At 36.2% G+C, this 26,031-nt stretch overlaps 1 protein-coding gene across 13 annotated transcripts in view; it reads right to left on the bottom strand.

Moving 5' to 3' along the window:
• Positions 1 to 26,031, bottom strand: part of LOC111428015 (tensin-1-like) — a 100,410-nt gene that overhangs the window by 25,601 nt on the left and 48,778 nt on the right. For 5 of the 13 annotated variants that reach the window (XR_011640701.1, XM_023063402.2, XM_023063403.2 and 2 more), the window contains exon 4: positions 12,784 to 13,101. The exons of 1 other annotated variant lie outside the window; for it this stretch is intronic. Coding sequence is in view for 11 of the 12 variants with exons in the window: in XM_023063402.2 (XP_022919170.2) it covers positions 12,784 to 13,101 (318 nt within the window). In the remaining variant the exon portion in view is untranslated. Of the gene's footprint in view, positions 1 to 1,780; positions 2,544 to 6,774; positions 7,016 to 12,783; positions 13,102 to 17,593; positions 17,984 to 19,175; positions 19,430 to 24,062; positions 24,221 to 26,031 lie in introns of those variants that run through there. 7 more of the 13 variants (XM_023063404.2, XM_071196929.1, XM_071196930.1 and 4 more) reach the window with 7 other exon arrangements.

Genomic DNA, 26,031 nt, shown 5'->3' with positions numbered 1-26,031 from the left:
TCCTGACCTTAAATGGCCAGTGTTCAGATAGCGACTGGCATCTCATGCAGTTGAGTGGAAGCTGATGGTCGAAAGAGTTTCGCTAAAATTTGCTCAAATGGCGTCACCGCAATTACGTTTAAGAGGACAAACAGATAGCGATCCAGCAAATATTTAATCACAAAATCAATATTTACGATGTACAAGGTTATTCACTAACACAAAAACGCATAGCAAAATCTTCGAATTAATCATGGGAAAATCAAATTCACATATTTAATACTTTATCTACCGCAAAATATAAAAATAGAACTTGTCGATAAATATAAATGTCATGGACTTTGCATAATTCATCAATTGGTTTACTTATCACATTTCTACTATCTATTTATTATCTAACCGGAGTCACGAGTTTATTATCAAAAAAATTATTCATTGTCATTGAAGATGAAATTTACTTTTTATTTCACTTTTGAAATTTTTGAAACGGTTATTTTTTAGTTGGGGCATGCATTAGTTTTTCACACCATCCTGTGAAAACAACCGACTTGTTAAGTTGCTAATTGATTTGTCTGGTCGAAAACCATGTAGAACTAGTGATGATAGTCTTTTAAATGCTTATCGTTATAGGACAACATCTGGACGTGTTTATTCCATGAAAACTTGCTACCTGAGTACAAATTTCTACTAAAATTCGAGTTTTTTGTATAAACTAAGATTTAACATAAAAATGATATTCTTAGAAATCTTTCAACAACTGATAAGCAGTCCAATACATTTCTTTTATTATGGTACACAGACCTTAGTTTATAACGTTTATAAAATTTATAACATACGTATATTTACATACAACGCCTTTATGGTGCTTGAAATCTGTTCTTGGGTGCTTTTTAGCAAAGAATATTCCCCAATTCCCTATTCCCCCAAAAATGACATCACACAACATCCCCACTCGAATATAAAGTGGTATAAGAAGACTACTACTGAATACTGCAGTTGTAAACGCTCTGCCAATTCACTCCATTTTTCTTTACTTCGTAGAATACCTAACCTAATTTCGTTTCTTCTATTAATAATTTAGCTTTAAGTCTTCTCAACTTCTTTTGTACAAATTTAGACCTTATCCCCCATCATATATATTTTTCTTGTTTCTGTGGTTTTAACAATGATTGGCAGTAGTAATTCTTCTTTTTTATATTAATCCTTTCTTTATCGATCAGGATATTGCCGAGATTGAGGCAAGATTATGTTTTCTTTGAGTCTTTGTAAAACACTAGGTTGAATATCATGGAAGTAGAATAATGATGATCCCTTACAGGGTTAACGTGTACAGATGACATCTAGGTTTATCTATTAAATCTTGCTACCTGAGCAAAAAATTCTTAAGAAAAACCCATTCTGTCACGTTCAATTAAAATGGAACGCTGATGTAATCAAAATGATAAATTAAAAAAATGTTATCCAATTTAAATTGCAAATTTAAACAGTTCCAGATGTGTTAACGTGTATTTGTATTTATAGAAAATTTGCTGTGCATTCAAGAATTTGTACAAAATGCCACGAAAAATTTCATTTCACAAAGTATCCATATAATTTACGAACAAACTTAGGTAAAGGAATAGAAATTTCGAAAGTTGCTAACCCACCCACTTTTTTTGCAACACTAAACAAACAATCTTTGAACTCGAATTAAAAAAAGTTTTGTAATAGTAAAAGTAACGGTTGCGACAAATGGCAATTACTCTTATTGTTGGTTGAATAGAATCTTTAAAGTTAAAATTTTTTTTCAAAGTTTTCTTACCTGCGTCCAGTAGGTGTAAAACCAATAAGGCGATTCACAGTTCTTATACATTTTTCGCACTTAAAATCGGTTCTCCGAACGAAAAGAAAGAACAAACGGACCGAAATCTACCCGCATACGACCATAAACGATCGGGAGCTGCTGGAACACTAATAAGCGAATTTTTTTCTGCGAAGACCAGAGCCCCGATGCCTGTTTATTCGTCTCTCTATTTATAACTCGCAAACGAACGCATGGTCACACGTTACCCAATGAAAAAAAAATAATCAAATTTTAATTTTCAAATTTGAAATTTAAAATTAAAATCACCGGTAGAGCATCGTGAAGAGTGTTAAATGGCAACTCGCTCGCGTCGCCGGCCGATTCTAAACTGACCTAAGTTCTTACCTGGATGGCGAAGCTCTTCGCCGACAACAACCGGTTGTTGGCGGATTCGAAGTTAGAATGTGCGACCACGTTACGTCATCGCTAAATTTGACATTGCCGCCGTTTTTATCGGTTCTCTTTTAAGACTTCTTTTCACATTGCCGAACACGTGCTATCTTCCTACAAAATTGTACCGGATACCTCCCCCCATTTCATAGAAAAAGATCGGAGTTACGGAATCATTAATTTTATTGATTCGACCTTGTCATTGATTGCGAATCAATTAACACTTTCGTTTCGATTGCAAATTCTTTAGTTTATAGACGTAAAAACTCCACGTGGTTAATATGATTATTTATGTGCAGATAAAGCATAATAATAAAAATTCTTTTATATAGCTTGATCCAAAAATGAAAGAGACAATGATTCAAGCTGTTGCTCATTTCCGTATCTATTTTTATCAATGATTGAAACGTTAGTAATGCCTATAAAATCGTGGATTGATGAGAAGTTAAGATGAAGAATTAAGTTAAAAGGTGAAAATCGAGATGAATTCGTAACCGAACATAACAGTAAATCGCCTTGAAATGAAGCGTACTCTGAAAAAAAACATCGATTTTATTACCTTTTAATGGGAACCGCAAAGAAATATTTATTTCAGATACCGTTAACGCGTTGAAATGTTAAAAGTGCACTTAAAAAAATAAATAAAAAGAAAAGAATGAACAAAATTGCATAACGTACGATGATTAAGCAGTTTTAGGGAACACCACGTGATGAAAAATTGTGTAGGCCGTGTGCTTTCCTGTTCTCGTCAATGAACGAGTGAAAGTTCCGGACGGCTTATCTCGCATTTCGATTACGATGCAATCCGGCAAGGTCAAGTTTAAATCGAAACGAAACCGATCCCGTTTTAGGCACGACGTTTTTTATTTTTGTTAATCGAAAGCGCGTGCACATGCATGTCCTTCTAATATTAGATCCGCTCGTAAATAGAAGTCAACCCAACGGTCGAAAACGCGTATTTACCTCGGAAATTGATGAATGAGATGGTTTAAAAATAAAATCCTTAAAAGTTCTTTCAATGTCGGAATATCTCAACAATAAGAGTACGTGGGACGATGACTTCGAACTTTGAGGTAAATACACGATTGCACATGAAGGAAGAAACATTGCACAACCGACGTAAACCGCTAACAGTTTTTATACATAAAACGTTTGCGGTGCGTCGTTGCACCTTTATGTACTGTATTTATTACTCATTTATTGTATGAGACCTTAATTTCGCAAGGTGTTAAAATTTTAAGTACCTTAACCCTTTCTTCCATTGCTTCTGTTCAGTTTAAAAATGTTATACCATAACAAATGCAATGAAATTATGCATGGATAATGGATGAAGATGTAGACAAACCGAAGGTCTGCTATGTCTGGAGAATCGCATAAGGTAAATACACGAACATGAAACTTACGTAGTACGCGAATCGTGAGTGTGCGTCTCACGTCAAGTGCGGAGGTTGGATCTTGTGGGAATTTTCTTTGGACCCTTAAGTATGTTTACATTGGACCGACGCAGAGCCTCCGTGGCCTGCAACTACGACCTGCCACTCTCCGTTCGCAGTCGTGCACACGAGGGCGCAGATATGAATTTTAATTTTTTCAACATTCGCTCTCTGGTCCGCTCGGGCAATCACGTTCTCGTGTGGGTGACATCGGGTTAAGTAGCAAATAAAAGAACCGGAGTTATTTCCGCAACGGGTTGTATATTGTGCGGTCGCAGGAACCGCGTTTCGCCGGCAGCAATAATAAATTCGTAAAATTTATGTCTTCGAGAGAAGTTTTTTCGCTTCCTTTTTCGTCGAATATATCACGCGAAACGCCATCTCGCCTATTTCTAGAACTATTTCCGTTTTATGTATTGCCAAACCCGTTAGATTTTCACCACAATATGCATTCCTCAAATCTACACCCATTTCACCCAGACGAGATTCATTAAAATCTGCGCCGCAATTGGATACGCCCACAAAGACATTGTTAAATGAAATTCAAACCAATTTGGAGCAGCAACCGCGACAAAGAAAAAGAACACCACCGTCTTGGTGTAGACTGCAGCAGACGTTTTAAATCATTCTGTCAAACAACGCCTATTAAGCCTAATGGGGAACACTTCTGTTTGTAGCTGAGAATCATCTAATTGGAAATTGGTGACGAGAGAAACACTTGGTTAATCACAACTATATACCTACATAAAAGAATCGTCTCTAATAGAAAGAAATATTAAATGTGTTTTCTTTACTGAAAAATACTTGTACAAGGAAATTAATGGCTACATTGCCCTACGTTGTTCCAATGCAATAAACGTCACCGTAACAAATGCCTTTACGAACAAATCCTTGAAAACATCCTCGCCGGCGACAACTCTTTGACACATCCCACCCCTTTTTTCGTTGCAGAAACAGCAATCGAAAAATATTTATTCCGATCGTATCGGCGACACCGACACTTTAATGGCACCGTTTAGCGAATCGCAGTCGATCCCTCGTTATTTACAACAAGAGACCCCTTTATGCACGAGCAACGTTAAAAGACGCGTCGAGTCCGCAACTCGAGGATCCATTTGTAAGATTATGCTAATTCCCTGCCGTAACACTCGTTCTTCACGCGTATTGACTCTATCGGGCGCCATCGATCTCTTCGGCTTCGAAGCACGAATAATTTAATTAGAGCCTTCTTGGCTTGCAGTGGTCACCGATCTTTTGCCCTTCCCGATCCGTAAGCGATCGTGCTTCTGAGACGTGCCTTGTTCAAGCCGTTGACAACGGAAATAAATACAAGAAGAAGAAAGGAATCCAATATCGACTCAAGTCCAGCGGGTTTTATTGGCGGAGTCAACGCACGATCTTCAATTACAACGATATTGGTTACTTGCCGTTGACCGGAGATTAGATTTCATCTTTGTTAGTGCTGAATTTAATACTTCACCTCTCCACACCACACTGGGTACTCCTTTCTTTAATCAACCCCAATACTAAAGTCGTTTGAAATTTCGAAACTACCCCGTTTTAACTCGAAAACATCTGCTGATGGCATCCAAGTACAGCCCATTTATTGCCACGTGGCGTCGAATCTTTGTCGGCGTTTGGTGAGAGGAAACCGGTGTTATGAACAGCTGATGGTTTCAATTTGAGGACACGTTTCAATAGAGTTCTACGGACACGTGCCCTTGAAAGATCGAAAAAAAGCTGTCTTATAAAAAAAAACTTATTAGATTTTTATCATCTCGCACTTTTTCAATTTTCTAACCGCAATTTAAGATGTCGTTGTTTCTTAATACTAAGAAACAAAGAATGTTGTTTTATAAAAACAACAATATTTAATTTAACCCAAATTGAAATTTTTTTAGGCAAAATCTTTTGCTTTTGTGCTTAAAGTTTGTTCCTACAAAATTGACGTTAAATGATTAGCATTTTTCTGACAACATTCAAGAAGAAGTCTTATTCTGATCTATATTTTAGACTTTAAGATGTCAATTTCTGAATCAAAGAATTCTGAAATCACCCAGCACAGAGTACATATTCTAAACATGAAGGAGAACGCAATGTTAACCGGTTATTTTTGATTTCTGAGTCAAATAACTGCAGTAATTTTTGCACAATCAAATTTTTGAATATTATTTGTTGTAATGTAAGTTTGTCAAATTTTTTTACCACTTTACCTCTTACACCTTAACAGTTTTATTTACTAAAAGAGGATATAATGTCGACAAACTTTTTACGTCAACCTGGCTAATGTAGGTTTTATGTAAAAGTCACCGATATGCAAATATCGCCGATCGACTCCCCGAAGAGAAGATTAATGGCTGGTCGCCCAGCGGCATTTTTAACGTTCTTAATCAATTGGAGTCTCACCGCCGGATCGAATCGCAAGGATCATTCCGTTTTCTGCAGACCTACATAACGGAATCCTTCGCTGCAGGTGACATACGTCTTCTGGCTTTCTAATATCTTTTATCTATATTTGGTGTTCGCATCACATGAGGATATGTGACGATTTCGATGATATTAAATTTGATGAATTTCAAATAAAAATTGAATTTCCAAGCGACGCGAAGTAACCGATCCGAAATAAGTAGCAGGAAGTCTTAATTTCACGGAAACCACATTCAGACTTTTAAAGATCTCGAATTAAAAGTAACTAAAAGATATATTTTTAACGAGTATTCTCACTGAAAGTAAGAACGATCTGTTATTACATCAAGGTGGAGCTTCAATAACCGGTCGCCGCGCGGTAATAATAGATTACGCGTTGCCCATTTTGTTCGGAGTTTACCTAATTGAGCCATACGGATAATAAATTTGCTGCGATTATCGAGAATTATGATAAACGGTTATTTTTGCAAAATTGCGAGGAAATGGATGGTAATTGTAAAGTTATTATAGAATTATAGCTCGGCGATCGCGACGTGTGCTACGAACATGCAACAGAAGTGACTAAAACATACGTTAATTTATATGCGTTTAAATTTCGAGACAGTTACATTAAACAATACGTTATAATAATGATAACAATTTAAACCAACTTCCTGATACATGTAAAACATTGTTATGGAGATAAAATCCCTTCCGACTTACCAGTTGGTAATATTTCATAACATTGTCGCGACAGGTCCTAAATCATCTCGAGCGCATTGTGGCGGGTGAAATGACAAATTTGTCGTGACCCATTCATCTCGAGGACGGAGAGTCTCGAGTGGTTTCCTCATAAGGATTTTCTGGTCGAAATCTTGTTGATACCCTTCGAAGGGACGTCACTGGACGCGTCGCGACGCACCGTTTGTGCCAGATGCCGGCAAGTCACTGACACTGAGGACTGTGCATGCGTTTGTGAGAGAGTGCTTGTGTGTGCGGACGCGGCGGAGGCAACAGAAGTGGAGATCTCGACTAACGCGGCCGTGGCCTTTGCACAACACAACTCTCTGCCAAGTTGTGGCTGCAAGAGGAGGACCTACGGTGATTCAGGACCGGCCCAGGATACGTATTCACTTCCGCAACTATTTGTTAGTTCAATAAAAACAACCCGCATGTTTACTTTTAGAAAATATTTAATTTTATATAATAAAACTGAAGGATTTAGTTAAGATCTCATCATATCCAGTTAAAATTAATTTTTAAATGGAGATAATTTTATTAATACTTTTAATAACACGTAGAGTATCATCATATTTAGTTTCAACTAAGAAATCTTTCTTAGTGGTTATTAGTTAGGAAGTCAAGTACCAGTCATAATTCTTCTTAGTCGAGTTACTAAGTTGTCATCTACTGAATCCGTTCCTGCGCGCAATATTCCTTCGCACATACCTGTACGTAGGCTAACTAAGAGTAAGTTAGAGCGAGAAGACTAGTATGGAGTTTGGTTTGGTCACTCTTCTCCCCATATGAAATATTGCCACCTTAATAGGAAACTTGACCGTTTCTGTTTTATTATTTTTGTGTATATAAGATTGCACGAGGAAGTGGCGGTCTTTCAGTCATCTCTGTTTGCCGCTTTCTACCAACCGACAACCAGAAACGTCGAGTCGACCTCCTGTCGTTACACTCATTATTATTATTGTTGTTATTGTTGTCGACGCAGAAGTTTGCTCTTAGGAAATGGCCGCCCCACTTCGGACCAGTTTTGCCTTCATGGGAATTCTTAGGGAAATTACCGGTCTACTTTAGTAGTCGACAAAGTTCGTTGAACGCGTTATTGTCATTTTGTAGCCAGGTTTACAGTAATTAATTAACTCGAATCTTCAAAAATTATATAACTTTAGATTCACCAAAGGTACACTAACGTGTCCAAACCGGTTCCTTAGAGCACCAAACCGTATAAGTTTACATCATGTGTGAATAGGGACGGCGATTGTGTGGGATACGTGCCTAACAGTAATTTGCGATTTTTATCTGATTCGCTACCGATTATTTCCTAACGGAACAAAGTTTTTTATTCTCACCAATGACGATCGGCTATACATCAGAGTTTAATCCTGACACCTGGCTCTATGGGAGGCATTAATCGAGCCAATACTTGATAATACCCAATGTAATATGCACTCACGAGGTAGTTTGTTACCAGCTTCCGTTATCTACTTTGACGTTATTGCCATTGAAATAAGATCACCTCAACCAATATTATAACTTATTTCAATGCTTTAACGCTTAAAATAGATGAATCTATTATATATTAGAAGGATGCAATGATTAAAACGCAATAATAAATAAGATAAAATGAAAACGTAAGAAAATATAATAATGTTAATTGGCATTAAATTCTTTCTACAGAACATCGATAAGGCACAACAGAGTTTCTTGCCTCTTCCTTTCCTGTTAGCCGCAACGAGAAATATGCCGCCGGCGACCATCTAAATAAAGCCACCTCGTCAAGATCAAGTCAGAGAGTTTCCTCAAAGTCTCTCCAAGAAAACGGCGAACGGACCGGGGTCAGTCTTTTCTTGGAGACGAGATCTCATCACAATCATCTCTTTTCCTCTCTCTGGCGACAACCAAGAGTCGCATGAAACGGACGAGGAAGCGCGTTCTTGAGACGGAGGGGGAGGTGGAAAGCACGTGCTCCGCAAACAGTTCTAAAACAAACATTCACCTATTCGGAGCAGCTACATGTGTTCTCTAGGACCCGAGGCAGGGGTGAATCAAGTGGAAGCGATAACAAATTTCCAGAGAAACCATTAAGGAATGCGATGTGTCTCCCGTGAAAGGGGACTATCGATTTTTTTACGATGCCCCGACGAGTGGCCAACGAGGCGTTCTTTGAAACCGTGATTAACTAGATGCAAACAATGCAGTATGTAAGAACGGTGTCGGATAACATCGGGCAGAGTTCCTTTTAAAGCCGGTTAAATGAGTTTAAAACTTCCTGAATAAAGTTTTTGTACTGGAAGACGTTTCAGGAAGAATGTTGCATAGATTAGGTCTGATTCTTAATAAACTAAATTAAAATTTTTTATAGGTATGAATAATACATAATCCCATTAATAAAACAAGCATCGATCTTAATTGTTTCACGATGAATTTGATATGCGATCGTCCGCGTGACACCCCGAAATCAGTATGCACTAATTCGGGTTGAGATTTAATTTAACGAACCATGCTCCAGTCGTCGACAATAAGTCAAGAGATTCATCATCCTCAATTACACTCAAACGGGGTACGCCACGGCCGTCATCATCGTTACCATCAACATCGTTACTCCCGTCATCGTATCTCTCCAAGAACCGATGCTCTCGCTACGATTGCTCCGCTCTGGCGTGACGATGTTGATCGATTGTGTGTCACTCGAGCGGAAGAAATCGTAGTGGTGAGGATTTCTGTTTATTTTCCTTTTTTTTCTTCTCCCGTTTGGAATGAACACTTTTTTCAAGGATTCATCGTGACGGTGTTATAAGATTTTATTGCTGTTTCGACTGCATAAATCAATAATAATGACGTTTATCGACGTTTATTCAACCGATAATTACGCATTCCGCGCGACATACCGCACTTAAATCGTGACGGGCGAAGGCTTTTCTTCGTTAGAAATGATGTAATGTGGCTGTGATGGTAACTAATTGAAAGATAATGCGGCACAAGTGGCGTGTAAGTGATTTCAATTTTTTAATGATTTGGTCATCAATTAAGATCTAACATAATAATAGAGTCTTTGATCAATTCCTCGAAATGAGTAGTCGGTCATCGAACGACGGTTAGGGCAATTGTATCCATTGGCATTGCGGGCAAGTTGCGGCAAAGAAGTAATTTTGTCTAATGAGCGTTTCGTTCACGATTGGGGCGTTCTTATTCGCCTCGCGGAACGTAATTGTTTGTTGTGTGGCTGTCGGAGATGAAGGAGACCAAGACCAGCGAACCGTGAGTTCTTCAATTGATTATTGGCAATTAATATCGGAGTCCGTCCCACTTTGCACACGACTTGGCTATTAGAGAGCGCCCGGAATGGCTTTATTATTCGGAACGTCGACGCATTTGAATCGAAGTAGGCGGCAACGAAGACAACCGACGACGATGCTCAACTGTTAAGCGCGACCATCCGCGATGAGTTTGTTCGTGCGCGAGTTGTAAGGGCTATTAAAAGAGATAAATTGTCGCTTCCCGTTCGTCCGCCAATAAATAACTGTAATAAATAAATAGAACGGACGAATTGATGGTGGACCCCTTACGGTTGAGGCCGCGAATGGGAAATAAATTGCACCATCGTTTATTGTATTATGCGGATTAGTGTGGAACTCGTTTCATGATGTCGCATTAACGCTGATTTAAGCGACCCAACAGTTATATGGAAGCCGCAAGTTCGTATCTTCCCATTTTCACTGAATACAAAGTGTTTCATCTTTAAATCATATACGAATTCAAATCAAAATCAAAAATCGAAATCGCTAAAAACCGCCCACAACGCGTTGTAGACAACGTTCAACGCCCATAAACCGAAATGAAGTATTCTTTTGCGTTGAGGTTGTTGTTATCAACCATAATGCGATGTGTACTCAACGCATCGTGCGTAATAGAAAAACAACCATTACGTGATGTGTACATCTAGTAACTCTATGTGCACAATTTGCAATACTCACAAATCGAGCATTCCTATTCAGACTTATTTGTTTGTTTGTTTGGAGCTCCACGTATTCTCCAAAGCGATAATAGGAGAGAATTTTGTAAATAAACAATCCAAAATTTAACTGAAATGTGGCCAGATCTAAAATTAGTGCACGGGAGACCTCGCCATTCGCAAAGCCAAGGTTCTGTCGAACGATCCAATCGAGATGTGATAGATATGTTAGTATCCTAGATGTTAGATAATAATACAAAAAAATGGGCGGAAGAGTTGAGGTTTGTTCAAAGCAAGAAAAATCGTTCATTTCATGAGGGAATTAAAAAAAGCCCCTACGAAAAATTGGACTGGCAGATTCATCACTTGGAAAAGATGTATATGAATTTTTAAAAACAGAAGAGGATTAGGACAAGTTTCAGTTGGAATGGCTCCAGAAGTTGATAAAGAAAACGAGAGTAGCATTGATGTAATTCCATGTGCATATGTGAGAATTATGAGAATCTCCAATCATGTACTAAATGTAAAGCAAAGGTACATGCGAAATGTTCAAAATCAGCGAGAAGATGCGAAGGTCGGATTGGTGAAACAAGCTTCGAAAATGTTAAATTTGTCTTATTGTTAGCAAAAATTTCTTCGTGCAGAAATTAGACAAAATGTTGTGGATAAAGTTACAGAGGTCGAAAATCGACAGGGGGCGACTTGCGCCTAGAAATGTGTTAGCTGTAGTTCAGAACGTAAATGAAACAAGTTAGGAACGAATGAAGGGGAACTCGACATATATTATCCTCGAAATGAATTCAACTTTGCAGATTCAAATTTTATTAGCCAGTCAGATGTGCCTAGTAGTCAGCTTTATCATCAGAATCTAAACAAGGTTTTGTTATATTGCAAACGGTACTAGAGTACTAAAAAGTGCTATTCAAAATGCAATGGCAGTAGTTCTTGTAAGAACAAGTATTATTTTCATTACATGAATTTTGTGTGTTACATGAACAGTGTTACAATACTGGTTTTTTCTTAATCTCAAATACTGGAGTAAAAAATTTTTGGTCTAAACCCATAAATGGCTAAGATATAGGGCTTCAAAGTCAAGATATTTGTGTATATATATTCTGTATAGCATTGATCTCGTGGTTGCATATTTTCGTAGTTTGCCAAATTTAATCTTTCTAAGACAAACCTAAGTATTGAAAATATTTAAGAAAATCTTAGCCATTTATGAACTTAACTAAAACTTGCGAATAAAATTTCTGGAAGTAATCTAGCTTAGTTCCTTATAGCAGCTAACTTCATACAGGTAAGTAGTTTTATACATCTTCTAATTAGTAAAAACGTATAGCTTTCTTTTTAAGCTAGAAAATCTTGGATCATATTGCAATATGAGCTTTAAATAATACAAATCTAATAATACAAATTCAAACTTTTGTTCCACTTTGTATATAATGTTAGTTAACCCGCATCGTATAGCGTTTGACGTTGGTTTCGTTTATATTAAAAGTCACCACGCCCTCGCTTGATTTATGGGTCAATTTTCGAAAATTGGGCCACGGAACACTCGCGTAATGAAAGCAGTCTCGTTCTCGAGGATGTACGATAACGTGCTTCGCCCACTAATGGAAATCTTTAATGCGCCCCCGGTAGTCGATATCGAGTTTTAAATTGGTCTCTGTTATTGCGGACACGGCTTTGTGCGGGATTAGTAGAAGGAGATAGCTCAAATTGTCAACTGTAAATTTTCTTGAACGATTACGTGAGCGGTGTTCCTTTACGGCATTGCCAACCACGCTATACATTCAGTTCGAATCGAGGCGCACTCAAGCTGGAAAATAAATTGCACGTACGCTGTTTCACATCTTGTTAATAAAGCTTTTTATTTTTATAAGCAATCTTGGAAAATTAATTAAATTTGTTAGTAAAATTATGGTATATTTATGTAAATTTCTATAAAACATCGATGATTTTGATACATTCTTGTTAGTTTTTGTTCCTTAATTTGATGTGATGGTTAGTAATCACAGATGAGTTTCCAAATATTTCCTTACCGGTTTTTCAACAGTTGCTGTGGATTGTTTCTCTGTTGGGGGAATTGTTTCGCATGTGGTTTGTACGGTTTGTATTTCGATTATTTTCGTTTGGCTGGAGCATTGTGGGACACCCTTCGTGTGTTTCTTTATCGTACCGTTTTTCATTTCTTCCACTCGAGCGTAGTGGTCGGACTCTGTGATGTCGTTGTTGTTGTTTATCGCGGCTTTTTGCTCTTTCGATTTCAATCCGTTCTTGGGGGAGGACGATTTCTTTTTTTCCGTATGCCAGTCCTGGTGGATCTTCCAGCTAGTGTCTGCATAACGTTCAGCTGCCTCCTGTAACATGTTCGCTTTTAAACATTACAAATTTTATCACATAAAAAATTTAAGTAATTTAACCACTCGCATCAATATGTTTTCATACTATTAAAACCAATTTCATACGTATTTAGTTAACGACCCGTTACAGTGCTGTCTCACCGAGTTAATGGTCCATTATAATTTTATTTCACAACTTCATGCTTGTTAATTAACTACTTTAATTTAACATTAAACGCCGTTCGTCACACTATTAAATAGTATTTGGTGTTAAAATTTTGTGTTTACACGATACAGATTCGTAGACTACTGGCCAGCCGAGTTAACCAAAACTTATGCCAACCATATAATTTGCAGCGAGTTATAATCAAGGTTAGAATATTCCACATGCCAACGCATACCACCTAAATCAAATTTTACTAGTTCTACTTAAAAATCTTTTGTAACCAAATTAAAATCTCTAAAAATAAATTATAACCACAACGTAACGAAACGATCTTGTCCGTATTAAATCGCAACGAAAATCCGAGACGATATTTGCGTGTTATTCACGAGACCTTGCCAATGAAATACTTTGATCTCAACGTAGGACATTTGGAGAAGTTCCAAGAATTCAATCGAGCTTTTAGACTCACCCGTCGACGCTACCCCTGATGTTTGTTAATGGAATTGAAAAGTCGGCTGACTAACATCGTTTCCGAACTCCGCTGATGGCGAAATAATTCGAAGCTCAATAATAAATTTAAAATCGTTGATAAATGGACAGAGCACAAAAAAAACGACGTGCAGTGGAAGTATTAAGTTTGCCTTTCGGGTTCGATTGATCTCAACCGATCGATACTCTTATGAATCTTGCGCGAAGTGAGTCACCGATGAATAAAACGAAAACGAAACTCGGTTTGATGGGTTTCTTTCACGCACCGTTGGCGACTTCGTGGGCGTCACATCGCGTATGGAGCTTTTGCGATACAATCTGATGAGCTACTTATGATTTGCCAGAGAAATCTGATGAGAATGAAACGACCCACGGATCTTTGGTCGAGCGCTATTCAGGACTTAACCTAAGTGTCACTATTGGATCCGATTACCAGATAATCCAGAGATATCGTTTATCGATCATGACGCGAGAATATTAAACTTATATTTATAAAATTCGCAATATTATTTTGGTACTCTACACTGAATATTTAGAAACTTGAATAACTCATGCCTTAATGGTCAAAGGTGGATAAATCAAAAGAAATAATCAATTTATTCAGTAACTATCAAATAAACGTCACACTATCAGCTTGAATATAAATTTCGAGTTTTCGATTGCGAAAACATTTCGCGAATAGTTCAAACGATATCCTCTGAATACTCAGTCGTACAGTAACTTTCTAAATTTTGCAATCATTCCGCCCGCTCCTCAAACTCCTCGATCGACCGCAAACTTTGCCGAAATCGAATTAGAAAAGTTTAAATCGCTGAAGGCCAACCTTAAACCGGGTGTTATTTAGGGTCGATTAAACCTAATTTTATTCCGGAAACGGCCGGATAACAATGCACCGCAACATCGGGGGAGCTATAAAAGTCTCCCCAGCCGTTGAAAAACGTGTAAAACGTTTCGTTCCCTCGATTTGATTGTTCCATAAACACCAGAAAATGAGGCTACAGACAATGTTTACGATTGCCTTATGTACTCCAATTTAAATCTTCTAATTCTGTAGACAAATCTCCTGCGATTTGTACTTAACTCTTTACAGTTTCAATTTATTTGAGGTTATAAGTTTTTACGGATGATGTTAATGGAATTAAAACTAGAACTATCACTAGAATTAATATTTGATCTAGAATTAGAATCTTGCACGTCTCTCAAGATGGCTAAATCAGAATGATCTAGTATTAGTTCTAATGATAGTACTATTTTAGTTCAAATATTTGAGGTTGTTTGTTTAGTTGTTGATATGAAGTGTGTCAACTTTCTATTTTTAATTATAAGTTTATCGTTTTTAATTAACGAGGAATTTATTATTAAACTTAGAATTTTTATTTAAATAATAAAATACACATAAATATAATTTTAATCAACGGTAGTCGGTTATTTTTTTTTAATCTTACTTTATTACGGGTTCTATAGAGAAATTAACATAAGTAATCGTTGAATGTGGTAAGTTAAACCCGTCTTGGTTAACTGTTCGTCAGACGGTACAAATGATTTGTCTATCACCGAGTACGGCATCAATGTCGTCACGCATTATCAATTACATCTACCTTTCACGCAAACCCCATTTGAAGTTAATTTATATGTGGATGGATACGGGAAAATCATCGTTGATGTATCTGAGGTCATAGGTTATTTAAGATCCCAAAACAGGATAAAATTGGATAAACAGATTCCTTAATAACTATCTGTTAAAAAGATTTATTTATTCAATACATATTTTTAAGAACTTGCACTATAACAACTCAAAACGCCCAAACTTCGAGTCCCAAAAGGAATTCAAACTGTAAACATGTCGAAGAGGTTTTGGATGTTGACAGAACTATCCTCGAAAACTCTTCAAACAATAATAACAGGAACAGCAAACATCGCAGGTTTTATTTGTATACGTTCCCTTTGTATGGTTTTTTTTGCCGTCGATGTTTTTAAAGCCACACTTGAAATACAGAACAACTTGATGTGTTTCATTTCGATACGCGGTTTAAACCGCTATCAATCACTGGGGAAAACGCACTATTGTGTGCTGATAAACGTGCCTTCTCTCAGTTTTGAGAGATGGCGATTTATTATCTGTCACGAAACGGGCCCAATGTGACGGTACATTTGTAGAAAGACTTAAAAACAATGCGGAACAACAAGAAATGCTACTCACTCGGCGAAAACTACGGAATAACCGTGTCTGTTTCAATGACGAAGATACCATTGTTTATGACGGTTGAATATTAATCGAACGAATGAATATCCAATGACCGTATTTTGAGCAAATGACTATCGAGAAAGACGCAAGCAGATGTTTTCGTTGATTCTATTGTTTCATATTTTTTATTCACTTTACATTACTTATTTATAGCCGTATTGTTCCATAACATTTTTCATTTCTATTGAATCATTCGTACGTAATACCCTTTAACCTTTTATGACTTTGAATTTCCTAAAATATTTTTAACCATTTAACAATATAAAATTAGTAAAATCCTTTTACTGTGGTCATGAAGAAAAATTCATTGGACGAAGGTTTTGGATCTTAGCCAAAACAAAAGAAGATGCCGACGCCATCTCGCAGAGGCAGCGTGCTAAATCGTGACCCATTTAAAAACACACCACGACGATCGGCCGCTATTCATAGCAGGCTATATACTATATACAGGACCATAATAAATCGCCGATATTTATTGCAGACATTAATCAAGCGAGCGGGACGCGGGCGTATTCAATGGGTTGGAGTCGATTTTCGCCAACAGTCGACCAGTCTATTGGTTTTCAAAAGAACTTTTCGACGTCGAAGGGTGCCATCCAAATATCGAAGTGATTTAGAAAATTTACGAGACGGAAAATGTTGACTATGAATGATGTATAGAGTTTTCATAAATTCTTTTCTACAACAGAGGTGCTTTACTAAACAACATTCTTTACTCTAATGCTATTAATAAATTCTAATTAAGGCAACTTGAACACCTGTGGAATTCCCATACGTGATTTTTTACTTTTACTCTACGAGAAAAATCTTCTTTTTAAATTCAATCAATATGGAAAATCTGTATTATGATAGAAGAACATAATTTCAATAATTTCTGTATTACATATTATTTGAAAACAAGGTTATCTTACGAACAGAGCACATGGTATTAGTAAAGGTAATAAAAAGTCTAGGTACTGTTTGCAGAAGACTAGGTACTTTTGGAAAAAGAATAGATACATAATAAAGAGGCATAGTAATGAGAGATTAAATATTGCTAATGGAAGACTAGATACTGCTTGTAAAAGACTATCTACTGCTTGCAGAAGACTACCCACCACTGGCAGAAAACTAGATACTAAATGCGGAGGACTCGATACTAATAATGAGAGATTAAATACTGCTGATAGAAGATTCTGCACTGCTAGCAGAAGACGAGCTGGTGCATGCAGAAGATTAGGCGATATTGATAGAAGACTTGGTGCGGTCAAAGCAAAACTAGAAACTGTAATTACAGAAAACTTTAAAAATGTATGTGTGAACCTCAAGTCCTAGTTTATATGAAAAATCTTAGGTGAGTGTTTAGGTAAAGTATCACGCCGAAAGATGCAAGATTTTATAAGTTGAAATAAATGTTAAAAAAGTTAAAAAAAATCATTGCATTTATTGTAACAAAAAACTTCGCAATATAAAAATAAATCTTATCTTTTTCTAACTGATATCAACGATACAACGACACATTCATCATAATATAAGGAAGCGTTGCGTTGAAACCAACGCGATATCTTATCACATACATACACAAAGGTAAAATCAAGGTAGGAAAAATAAAAAGACAAATGAAATTCTACCTTTTTTAAACGTCTTATTTCCATCTCCGTTTCAATTTGCTTTTTACTCATCTTCTTATAATTGATCCTTTAACACTGTATCCACGACTTCGATGACACTATTTTTTTCAAAAGCTTTAACGTTTACGACTAAAGTGGAACTGAAACCAATTCGAGACTGAAACGCAATGAATTAATCGCACGATACAAGCAGCCCTCCATGGTTATTATTGCTGATTACCAACGATTATTTAATGTATGAGCAACCGGACCGGGCTTCGTATATCCTACCACCACGACACTTTTAATTCATTTGGATCCGTTTTCTCATTTTATTTTAACCTTGACGCGGACCGAGTTCGATTAATGTTGAACGTTGTTCCGATGTCGTTATCGATAGATGTTATTTTGCTGGAATTGTATAATGAAAAAAAAATATTTTGAAGGTTGAAGTTAATAATATTTTAAATTATTTTATTTTACCAGGGTTGACATCAACATTTTTTAATGTATATTAGAAAATTTAAAAAATTTCAATTATTCATAAGATTTCATTAATTTTAATATGAAGCTTTTAAAAATAAAAAATAAAAACAATTTCGTTCCAACCCACACGAATATCTAAAGTAGCAGTAATGTCACGTTTTTATTTAAACGTTTGACTTAATATATCGTCCGTTCATTTAAATAACTATTTTGAATTCCCCTCACGTGCATTTCAATATAATGTAGGAGGTGTGTTTTACATCTTCTCTGTATTCAGAGATATTCAAACGTTTTCATCATACGTCGAGAAACTCTATTTATCAATTGAAGTCGTTGATAAACTGAAGGAAGCGTGTTTACAGGGAAAAGAATTAATTTGATGACACTTCTTATCTCTCGATTACATACTTAATGCACAATTCCTTTTATTTTATAGTTAGGAAGTTTTATCGCTAAAGGCGACGTATATATCTTAAAAAGCTAGAGGTCAACCAAACAAATTACTTAATACCACGTTGCGACTTATTAAAGTTATTTTTCGCTCAAATATCATCTAACTCGCCTCTAACTGGTTGTTCATACTTTTAAATAGAATAGCAACTTTTACATTGTGACATCACGAATCTATCAATTTAAAGTGTGTTGAGTAAATAATTTTTTTAACGCGTCTTAAAATATTGGACATTTTCAGAATACGTGATAACCTCCACAAATATTTCTTGACCTTGGAATTTTGGACTGACGACGACATGTTTTAAACGATAAATGGAAAATACATGCTAATTAATAATAATATATACTAAAGAAAAAAGTTCCTCTATAATTCTCCACTTGATAGCGAGCAACAAAATCGCGACTAATTAATTAACATGCCAACTAAGCGCTCATTCAATCACGGTTGACACTTTGTACAACGGTTGAACGTTTTCGTGTCCATAATCTGATCATTATGTGGCCTTGCGTTTCTTTTTAGACGTTCATATAATTCGTGAAATTAAAAAAAATATTAATTTTTAACCTTCAGCAATTACAACAACGTATATCGAATCGGAATTACACTAAACGTCACACGTAAACGCTATAATAGGAACTTTTATTGGCAGATTAAGTGGATTACCTAATACACCTCGAACTCACTCACTAAATATTTACTATTACCGTATGAAATCACGGTCGACGATTTGATTTGTATGTTGTGCGTTGTAAAAATAAATAAAATGTAGCAATAGAATGTCGATAAGAAGCGGATACAAATAAATAAAGATAATGGATGGGCGTTTTGGTGCTTCGCGAAACTGAAATTCCTGAAAGTGATTGTTGAAAGCGCGAAGAAAGACGCGAAAACGACGCGTTCGAACGGCTAAACTGGCGCGCCGACACTAGTAGAGACCATAGAGTTTGTGCTCGGCGCGGTTTACTGAAAAGGCGGTGGCATAAATGTTTACGTTAATGCTGGGGAGCGATGGACGAGCCAAGGGAACGCCAGAAACATACTATTGTATACGTAACGGTGTGCGTTACCGAAGTATGTTCGCAGAATTGCGGATTATTTAAAATGCGATTAGCAATAATTTGTCAAAATTGGATTTTATCGTATTTTCTATTGATACATAATATAATTATATACAGTGAATTTCATTTAAGATGCAATATACAAAAATATATTTCCATATAAACCAGGGCGTACCTACTTACTTTATCCCACATACAATGCAACATGTCAATATAATTTGATATTACAGTAAAACCTCGATATAACTGATCAATACGGGGAATACAGTGTCCGTTATAGCTCAATAAAAATATGCAACAATCTAGCGCTGAATAACAAATAAAACTAGATTAACACTAGCACTAGAACTAACACTATACCTAGAACTAGAAACATTTGGGTTTAGCCGTCTTTAGAGACGTGCGGCTAAACCCAAATGATTCTAGTTCTAGGTCTAATGTTAGTTCTAGTGACAGTGTAAGTGTAAAACTAGCACTAACACTATACCTAGAACTAGAATCATCCGGCTTTAGCCGTCTTTAGAGACGTGCGGCTAAACCCAAATGATTCTAGTTCTAGGTATAGTGTTAGTTCTAGATGATAACAGTGCTAGTGCAAAACTAGAACTAACACTAGACCTAGAACTAGAAAGTTTCGGGGATAACCGTGCGTCTGAAGACGCACGGCTAACTTAAGCGTTATCATAAACGTTATCATAAGGTCGTCACCTTTTTCCAAGCAAAACTTTTCCTTTGTAAAACTACCCAATGTCTGTACTATTAAGCTATGTTCCATTTTAAGTGCAAGTGCATGGTAGTTTCATAACTATGGTTTGCATTCATATATTACGAGTTATATGAATTCCCTGTATACTCAACATAATGGTGATTGAACAGACTTTTTATTAATCAATTCAAATCTAAAAAACATATAAATATAAGAAAATACGTATAACCAACTATCATTAATTATTCAAATATTTTTTTACGACCACATTTTTAAAATGCAAAGCGAGTAATAAACTGAAACATTTTTCCCATACTCCTACGCTCTAAATATAGTGCTGACTACCGCTAAAGAACGAATGTGGTGTGTATATGTATGTATATTGAACGTGACGTGAAAATGATACAAGGGGCCGGATGCTAAACGCGGTGCCCAAGTCGTGATAAGTATGAACAACTCCGAACGGCTTGTTAGATGAATATCTGGTTGTTTACAGTTTTTTTTGTTTGTGACCCGTCTCTCGGTTTTGATTTGATAAACGTGGGTATCTTGCGGGATTAGCCAGCGGTCGAGAGTCCGTACCTCGGTATATTACGGTTTGTGTCTGTGCATCTGGAAATTTAATAGCATTAGTATGAATTTATGCCAGATTAGAGTCTACGAACTAACTTGTAATGATATATACGATGACTAAGTTAGACTCGGATCTACGTTAAATGTTCGATAATATATTTACCGACGGAAAGGTACTTTGATAAGGTCGATAAATAGTTTATTTTAAGGATGTATTATATTCTAAAGATAAGACAACTCAGATCATAAAGATAATTGTGACAAAAACAAGAAATGATTTTACTACAAATACAACTCGGTATTATTTTACATCGTAAACCTTCACGAAATGTACTACTTAGCAGATATTTTCTCTGTCATAAACATTCCCATTGCCATCTGTGCCGCCCACTGCGGCCCGTTGTTTTGAAATACTAATAAAAGTTCGTTTGCATGACCAACGTATATCAACTGTAACCGAGGAATATTTAAGCACAACAAACTCGGGGATATGCAAGCGCAAGAAAGACGACGAAGAGAAAGAGTTCCCTCTTCGGACTCCGGTCGAGTAGGTGCACTCGAACTTGTTGGTTTTGATTCGGAGTGTCGGTTGGTCGTCGTAAACAATTCACGTGCAGTTTTTGACTCCCACGTGGAAATTCCTAACTCTCATTCAGTTACATGAACGATGAAAACTGCATTTCTCACAAATATTTTATTTGAAATTAATTTCGTGTTGTCAATTAATTCCTTTGACATTAATCCTTCTTTGGTGTTATTAGCATACAGCCCATAGGAATTATGAGCACACTGATTGCATAGATCGTAACGATATGCACGATTGGAACTGACAGCCAAAATCGCCGGAAAATGAAATTCGTAATTAGCGGTTTCGGTTCGTAATTGAATCGTAACGTTGTTTATGGCGGTGGTGAATTATGATTTTATCACACCCCAACAATTAAGAATAATTCATTTAATTAATGTTGAAAGGTTAATAATATGTATATGGTATAATAATTATTATTTAAAACTTGGAAGGTCAACGTTAAAAGTAATCTGGAAAACTAATCACGCAGGATTGGATTAGTATACAAAACAAATCGTGCCGAATTTAAAGCAGTCGATTTGTGGAGCAAACATCTTAAATAGGTCGCGCGTTTATAGCACCATAAATTTCTTTACGCAGGGCAAAATAATCAGGATAGTTCCTTGAACAGCACACGTGGCGTCGTGAACATCAAATTTGTTCTCAGAAAACAATATCATTAAGTTTTAAAATAACCAAAGTCTGGGTCAAAGACAATAATTGATTATGAGTTATTTTTATTAAGACTTTCCATCTCGAACTAATTAGATCAAGTACTTGAAACGTTTTCTTAACCGCCCATAAAATTTATCTTTGTAATGTAGGATTCCGAGCTACTGTATTTATGGTTTTTGGAACACAGACGCCGTCAAAGAGAGTAACCAGATGGAAGCACTTACCACGTGCCCCCGCATTTACTTTATCGAAATCGTCTGGACGCGGCATCCTGTTATAGGTTAACGTAAACACCGTACCTTGAGTTTACCACGCATCAACGTACGTTTGTTTACGTGAATATGAATAAGTCGAGAAGAAATATGTACGACGAACGATTGAACAACAAACAATCGACGGTTTAAACATCTCTGGCCGTTCGCGCTAATTTGATATTTGGAAGCGATAAACCAGACGCCAGTTAATTAAGTTTATGTTCTTCCCGGCGCAGTGTATTTAAATTGCAAATGATACCGTGGAGTCGCAGGTCATATGACCTTGAACGAAACTCCACTAGATGTAGTCTTAAATGATGAGAGTTTATACAATATTTCGTATATATTTTTGAATACAAAAACTTTCTCTATTTTATATAATAAACACCCAATTCTTTTCTAAAAATAATTGTTTCGTCTTTTATTAACAAGTTTCTTGACATTGTTGAATGATACAGCAAATTTGAACTGAGGTATTATAACTTAGTGACAGGACTTGATACTGGTTGCACTTGAAGCAGACTGAAGGTAGAAGTCTGCTTCTGCATAAAAGACTGCATACTGGTGGTACAAGACTGAAGAAGAGTAAATGCCGGTGGCAAAAGTTTAGATACTGCTTCCAGAAGATTAGATATTGAAAATAGAAGACTTGATACTGATTGGAAAAAATTACATATTGCTTTCAAAACACTAAAAACTGCTGCCATAAGTCTAGTTACTTATTTACAAAGACTAGATACTGAAAACAGAAGACTTTGATTACTACTACCAAAGTTTCGATATTATAAATTCTCACAATACCAAATTTAAAAAATCTGATTCTTATAAGTATAGAAATTTGTTATTTGACCTATTAAATTACCAATTGATAAAGGTGAAATATGAAATCACCTCATGAAAGGTTAGTGACTCGACAAAAGATTCATGATTCACCGAGTACCAAATATTTATTTATTCTTGCATGATGGAATAAGCTCTAAAGGTTTATTTTGCACACATTTCATCGTACGAACAGACGAACAACATCATTATACATACGTGTACCGCTCGACCTACAGAATGTATCGTGCTTATTTTTGGAAACACCGTCATACATATACTTATATTTTGTTCTTAACTATGCGCCGCGAAATTTATGGTTAAAGTACAACATTTTGGCTCGACGATAGAAATATTACTTAACCTTTCGCTTCGAACAATAATACGACGATTGGCGTCGAATATAAATCCCTGGCGTTTATTTTTGTTGAATGTGGTGATAAAAAGCTGGGGTGTTATTTATAGCGTGGAACTCATGGATCCTGTTGTTTTGGAGATAATTTTATTGTGGTGAAAGTGTTTCTTAAGGGATTCGATGCGAACACATGTTGGTACTTAAAACTTGATACATTATCTACGTAGGGGTAATAAGTTTACTTGGTCGTCGATGGATTTATTGTTTTCGATAAAGAAGCGAATTTTTGATACTGCGCCATTTTTATATGATTTTTTATCTACAAAGGTGTTGAGAATTCTTATCTTTTTGTTTGTTTTTTTAATGATATCTACATTATTTTTAAACTTGGACACATAGGTTATATGTAAATTTATAATTCTTCTACGAGTAATGAATCCATAAGAAGTATAATTCATTTAGTACATGACAATAACATTAATTTTTCTTTAATTAAATTAGATTAGATTATTATTGGATTAAACGTTAAATGTTTAACTAACCTTGAGATCATCCATAAAGAATTAGAGGATATGACCTATTAAACACTATAAAACACAACACGTGAGTAAGAAATGCAACACCTTCCGTAATTATATGGATTCGCGAACATAATTTCACACGCAAATTTACTGTCTACGTCCGCACCTGAAGCAATCCCGTGCTCGAATAACAAAGATCCACTAAGCTAATGGACGTTACCGTAAGGTTGGGCGCGGGTGGACTGGCAGCAAAATTGATTGAACTTTATCACTCTGCTGTATCTTCAGTATTATCTAAATAACCCTGCCAGATAATACCCACTCGAATTGATTTGGCCTTGAGCTCCTAAACTACATGCTGGTCCCACATATTATTTGCAGTCTAATTCGAGGAATTTTATGTCGTTTATCTGTTAAAAATACTCTACTTTATTGTTTGTTTCCATTATATTACCTACTACTACAACGAAACGAGATAAGATTAAATAACATAAAAGTATCGTTATAAAATCTGTTAAACAGATTAAAATAAAAAATTCCTTTTTAAATTTTTTATTTATTGCGTGTTTATACGATTGGAATTCCGAAACAACTTTGTCGTTGGAAATCCTCTCACAAAAAAGGACATCATATCTTTCGATCTTTTTTCCCGATTCTCCCTTGACACCAAAGCGACCAATTTGTGATTGTGTTGTTAAGCGTTGGGCACATCGAGAATCGGCTTAATAAACACCTCCCGTCGTTATTCGACCCAACTCAACTTAAATCGAGTCGCAAAATTTATTTAGTGACAAATGTGGTATTTACGGTAAACAAGTTTCATGTTATTGTATCTGCAATCGCGAAGGGCTACAATGGAATATTTCCAAATGTTCCAAATTGTTATTATGGTCCATAAAGTGGTTTCTTTTTAAAAATGAAAAAGATCAATTTTTTTTCGATATTCTTAGTTTATTCGAAACAGCAAACATTCCCATTACTTATGGAACACGATTAATTCATGGGGTGTAGTAGCGCATCCTGTTAACCCAGTTTTAGAAGACCTTGGTGACGGTTTCTGGCTCTATCTCACGAATGGCTCGATATGGCCTGGCATGGTCGTGGCATGGTGCGCCATCCTCCTGAAGCCAAAGATCGTCCAAGGCCATGTCTTAAATTTCTGGCCACAAAAAAATCGTTGACCAAAATGGCGTTAAAATAGCATTTTCAAAGAGAAATGGGCCAATTATGCCCCCGCTAATAAATCCGCACCAAACAGTTTTGCTTGTTGAAATAGCCGCCGAGATGAAAATGCGCTTCGTCAGAAAAGATGATTTTTCAAGCAAATCGTTGTGCATTTCGTGCCTTCAATTGCTGAGTCAATGAGTGCACAAACTTACGTACAGCAGTCACGGTGGGTACCTCATTTCGACCAAAGCTTCTTTTCAATAAAAGTGTTTGGGTTACACAAGATTGTTTTTGGAAATAAGTTTGTAATATCTCCAAACGTTGTTCAAACGTAAGGCGATTCATTTCGTTCCGCGGAAATATGATACTGACTTTTTATCAAGATTTTCAGCGGGAAAGAGTCACTGTCAAAATAACACGATTAAAAAAAAATACTAAATGTACTACCCGTTACATAATAAGGATTATAGCTGAATTAGTTGATTGAGTGAAGTCTCGCGAGAAAAAAGTGACTTATTGATATTTATTGATAACTTTTTATCATTATCACAAGATAACAGACAAAAATTAAAATTTTTTTATTGATTAACTCAATGGCATTCAGTTTAGTCGTATTATATGGTGAAATTAAATGATTATCCCTGCGATTTAAATGGTTTAAAAATGTTGTTAAACATGTAGACGATGGTGTTTATTTTTTCTTATAATTGCTGGTACAGTTCAACGTCGAGCCGTCTGCAAGTCCGGAGACCAGTACATCTGGGCAGCAGGAAACGTTGTCCGCATTCCTCCAGCATTGCCGACATGTACGGGGATCCAGTTC

The sequence above is a fragment of the Onthophagus taurus genome, chromosome 6 (assembly GCF_036711975.1).
Source record: "Onthophagus taurus isolate NC chromosome 6, IU_Otau_3.0, whole genome shotgun sequence".
Classification (NCBI taxonomy): Eukaryota; Metazoa; Arthropoda; class Insecta; order Coleoptera; family Scarabaeidae; genus Onthophagus; species Onthophagus taurus.
Note: the sequence above shows the minus strand (reverse complement) of the source record. Positions and strands in the feature narration are given on the sequence as shown.